The 4,423-nt window shown below is 53.0% G+C and overlaps 1 protein-coding gene across 1 annotated transcript in view; it reads left to right on the top strand.

Annotated features, from left to right (window-relative positions):
- Positions 1 to 2,824: 2,824 nt before the first annotated feature.
- Positions 2,825 to 4,423, top strand: part of LOC104489092 (N-alpha-acetyltransferase 60-like) — a gene marked incomplete at its 3' end in the record, with an annotated part of 3,744 nt that continues 2,145 nt past the window's right edge. Inside the window, exons 1-2 of the mRNA XM_010131206.1 lie at positions 2,825 to 2,934; positions 4,225 to 4,354. Of these exons, the coding sequence (XP_010129508.1) occupies positions 2,825 to 2,934; positions 4,225 to 4,354 (240 nt within the window). The remainder of the gene's footprint in view (positions 2,935 to 4,224; positions 4,355 to 4,423) is intronic.

Below are 4,423 nucleotides of genomic sequence, written 5' to 3' on the forward strand. Positions count from 1 at the left end.
GCTGGCTCGGCCTCTGCGGCAGCAGCTGCTGGCGAAGCCTGCTCCTAGGCCCCTGCCTTTCCTACTCGTTAGCGAACGTATGGCTCTGCCATCGCTGTTTCGTTTATCTCTGATTTATTAATGCTGAGAGTATTGACTGAGAAGGGGTGTTGCCTTACAGGAGCATCGAACCTTCTCGAGAAAAATAAAAGAGAGAGAGTGCTGCTTTTGCAAACCTGAGTGCTGCGTAGTGCCCACTGACAAAGTGATGTATCAAGGCTTGGAGCTTCGCTGTGGCCAAAGCAGCTCCAGTTCTACACGCCTGCTCGCTCCTCCCTCCTCCTCTTCCACCCCTCAAAGCCAATCTCACGCTACCCGAGCTTTTGCCAAGTGGTTCTGGCCAACGAACAATTTTGCCCTCGCTTTGTGATCTTGTGGTGGGTCACTGCTCTGAAATAGCTCAGCAAAAGGTCCAGCAAGGGTGGGTGGGCAGGAGGGGTCTGCACCGCTGTGCTTTGGCAACCTTGGCCAGCAGCGGTGTGGATCCGACCAGCCCCGTGGGGTAAAGCTGAGGCACGTTGAAAGGTTGCCAGAGCTGGTGGTGGGGCGCGTGCTCGCTGCCGCAGCAGGGCACAGAGTCAAAGCGTAGCCTCAGAGGGCTCAAGCCAGTTCTAGGAGCGTCGAATTAGTTCTGAAAGCCACACGAGGACTGGTTTTCTACAGTTGCCACCTCTCTACATGATGTGGGTTTTCTAGGTGCTTAAGTTGCTTTGAAACTCGCCTCTGGCCTGATTGTGAAAGGTGTAGGCTGCTCGGTGAATACGCAGCCACGCTCCTTGAAGGGGCTGTGAAATGGCTGTGATTCTCTTCAAGGACTTCCTTGGAGGAGCACAGGCGCTCCGTATCAATGTGCAGATCCCCTCAGATGCCCCTCTCAGGGGAGCACGTGGGACGGGTGACTGGGAGGAAGGCCCTTGCTTGAAGACCCCCACCCCGTTTTGTCTCCATCGAGAGCTGTAGGAGATGGTCCTTGGAGCCCTGCTCTGTTGAAGCACTTTGCTGCTCCTTCTGCCTGCGCAGGAGAAGGGCTGGCACAGCTTTCTCCAGAGAACAGTGGACATTAACTCCATCCTTCCTCCCGTGTCTCCGGTTGTCGGATGTGTTCCAGGCTGCACCCCGACCAGCGTCAGAGCTCCTCCTTCCGCCCTGGGAGATCCTGGCTGTGCAGCCGAGGGGCTTTAAGCTGCTGTCCGGGAGGAGGGAAGGCTGGGAGCCCCCCTTGTTCTCCACAGCAGTGCTGATTCCCTCTCTCAGCACTGAGCCTGACTTCCAAGGTCCCCAGCAGCTGGGGACTCGCTGCTCTCTCATGTTGCGCTAACTGGGGGTCGTGCTTCCTGTTCATCCAGGGGAATTGCTGGCTGATGTACCTTGAAAGAGAAATTTGGGGGTGGAACGTGGATTTTATGGCTTAGCCTGTTGGGTTTTTTTATTTTTAGGGGTGTGGTGGAAGGAGGTGTTTCTGAATTGTTAGGAGAGCAATTGCTGTCAAACTGGGATCATTGCGGTGCCCACTCCTTTTGGAGTCTCTGCCAGTTACCGAGTGGATGATGGAGGTGATGTGGGTTTTGTGTTGAAACTGCTCAAATGGCACATCCAGTCCCGTGGGGAGTATGTTTAAACCTGTTCCTTTTCGTGTCTCTCAGCTTCAAATCAAGAACCGGGAGAGCAGAGCATCTCCTCAACAGGAGGGCGTACACGAGCGCTGCCATGTGCAGCTCTTCCTTGGAACCCTGCATTTCGAAACCCGGATTGAGGCCTCTTAAAATTGGGGAAAGAAAGTAAAAACAAACCCAAACAACTTTTTAAAGGAAGGGTGTTTTTCTGTTTATATCCTGGTCTGGTTCTTTGAGCTGGGCTGGAGCGAGACTGACGAGGTGTGGTGAAGAACTGCGGGTGGCTGGTGAAAGGGAACCGACTCCTGCAGCTGCCCAGCTCTGCCTGGTCAGTGTGTGTGAAGTGCGTGTGAGGGCTGTGTCCTGCCTCAGCCTGTTCTTCGCTCACGCGTCTGCGTTGTAAAATGCTTTTACAACCACTTCAGTTATCGCTTGCTTCTGTCCCTCCAGTACCTTGTCAAAAAAGGCTGAAGGTGAGGGAGGAATGTCCTGGACGTGGTTAGCAGGATTGTGGCCGTGCTGTGCTGAAGGCAAAAGGGTATTTTGGGATTTCTGTATTTGAAGGTGCTTCCCCTGGGCTGGAAAGCCAGTCCTCGAGGAGGTGGAGCACACGGGAAGGCAAAGAGGTCCCATTTTACGGGCAGAAGTTAAACACAATTGACACTTTAAAGCTGGGATCCTCTGCATGCTCCCTAACTGGAGATGACGGGACTGTGTAAGAGCACTTCAGAAAGGCTCCTCCAGTGCGCTTCCTTTTTCAGATCTTTGTTCAGTTTTGTTCTAACAAAACGTTGGTCCTGCAGAGATGTGAAGAGCTCTGTGCACCCTGAGGTACACCTGGCACACCGATGGCTTGTTTAAGGCAGCATCCCAAGCTCTCTTTGGAAGCGGTTGGTGCCACGTGCTCCTTTCCTCGTGGCATCACTGGACAGTGCCGGCAGAGGGCTGGGGGTCAGGCCGAGAAGTGAGCTGTGCTTTCCCTGGGGGCAACAGGGCTTCGAGTTCCTTCTCTTGTTAGCTGTGTTTGGCTTCATCTCCCTTGGAAACTCGTTCTGCCGGGAAGTAGAACCTTACTGATACCGAGAACCTCCCGCTGCCTTTGCCTGAGCGAAGGAAGCTGAGAGTCACCGTCTTCATCGTTCCTCATGCCCTTTCTTCTCTTGCAGGTGTGAATGACAGAGGACGTGCCCCCGACTGCACTTACAGACGTAAACCTGCGTCTTCTCTGCCACGATGACATAGACACGGTGAAACAGCTCTGTGGCGACTGGTTCCCGATAGAGTACGTTTCCAGTTTGGGGTGTGAGTGGTGGGGATCCAGAAACCGATGGTGTGAACTTGCACCGGTGCAGTTCAGAGCTGACACCAAAGGCTGTTGATAAGGCCAGCAGCAGCTTCTGCATCTTCTGTGCGCTGTGGTGATGTTGCTGTTGATGGCCCTTTGCTGCCGACCCTGCAGCGATATCCTAAAGCCGTCAGAAAGTTCCTGTATGCAGATTTTGGCAGAAAAACAGGCTTTGTAATGAAGGGGGTGGATCAGCGCCTTGGGAATGACTGTGTCTGAGAGGGGGAAAGGAGCACACCTCAAGGACAGCACCTTGTGAAAGAGCGTTGCGTTCTGGAGCGTGTGCCGAGAAGGCACTCTCAGAGCTGCGCCAAATGGGCACGAAGCTCTTAAGGATCTTTTCTGGGGGACAGCGACAGCTTTCAGCCCTAAAGCATCCAGGGAAACTACAGCTGGAGACTTCAAGGGTTGTTTTTCTGTAGCTTTGTTGAGGTTTATAGAGGATTTTAGGGGATTATGATTAAGATCCCATAAAATGTAACAAACTAGCAAAATCATTCATAGTATTTCGAATGTGCAGACTTTTTTTAAACGCAAGGTATGCTGAACTCACCCTTTGAAATAAATGTGTGTGCGAGTTTCCCTTCGGTGCCTGCGGAAGGGGAGGAGAGCCGGGGGCTGGCGATGGGGTTTTTTGGTACCGACATACGGTGTGTTTTTCATGTGTGTGTGGAATTAATGAGATCCTTACGCTCGTAGAAGAGGGCAGATGGATGATCCTGGATTTAAAAATAACTTGCTAAAGATGGAAGCGAGAGCTCTGGGCACTGGGTAAGATGAAGATGTGGTTGTCTTAGCAAGGCAGGAGGCCGTTACACGAGCTGCCTGCGCTGCTGCTTCGATGCAGTCGAACTAAACGGTTCGTGGTACCAAGCGGGGCACAGAGCTGCTTGTTGGTACCACACAACAGTTAGACAGGAAAGGCGACTAACTCCCTAACCCAGATTTCATGGAATCAGCTAAAGCAGTAGCATAGGAAAAGCTTTCAAGTGACACGTGGCTGCGTGCTTGGCCACGTGGCTTTGCGGAATTTGGCTCTTTTGGGAGTGCAGCTTCCCTCCCTTAGTCTCGGGTAAAATACACTGGCCTGCGGTTCCAGTGACCGGCTCTTACAGCTGTCACTGCACTTCCAGTTGAGCAGCACCTCAGCACGATGTTGGGCTGTGGCGCGGCCTGCTCCCGTGGGCTCCCTGTCCTCACACGGCCCTGTTTTTCCTTCCTTCCCAGGTACCCCGACTCATGGTACCGAGACATCACTTCCAACAAGAAGTTCTTTTCCCTCGCAGCCACTTACCGGGGCTCCATCGTGGGAATGATAGTGGCAGAGATCAAGAGCAGAACAAAGGTGCATAAAGAGGTAATGCTACCGAAGGGTGCTTCAGTAGGAGGTAGTCCCCCTCTTGCCACGGTTAACTGCGGTGGAAGA

The sequence above is a fragment of the Buceros rhinoceros genome, unplaced genomic scaffold (assembly GCF_000710305.1).
Source record: "Buceros rhinoceros silvestris isolate BGI_N320 unplaced genomic scaffold, ASM71030v1 scaffold25772, whole genome shotgun sequence".
Classification (NCBI taxonomy): Eukaryota; Metazoa; Chordata; class Aves; order Bucerotiformes; family Bucerotidae; genus Buceros; species Buceros rhinoceros.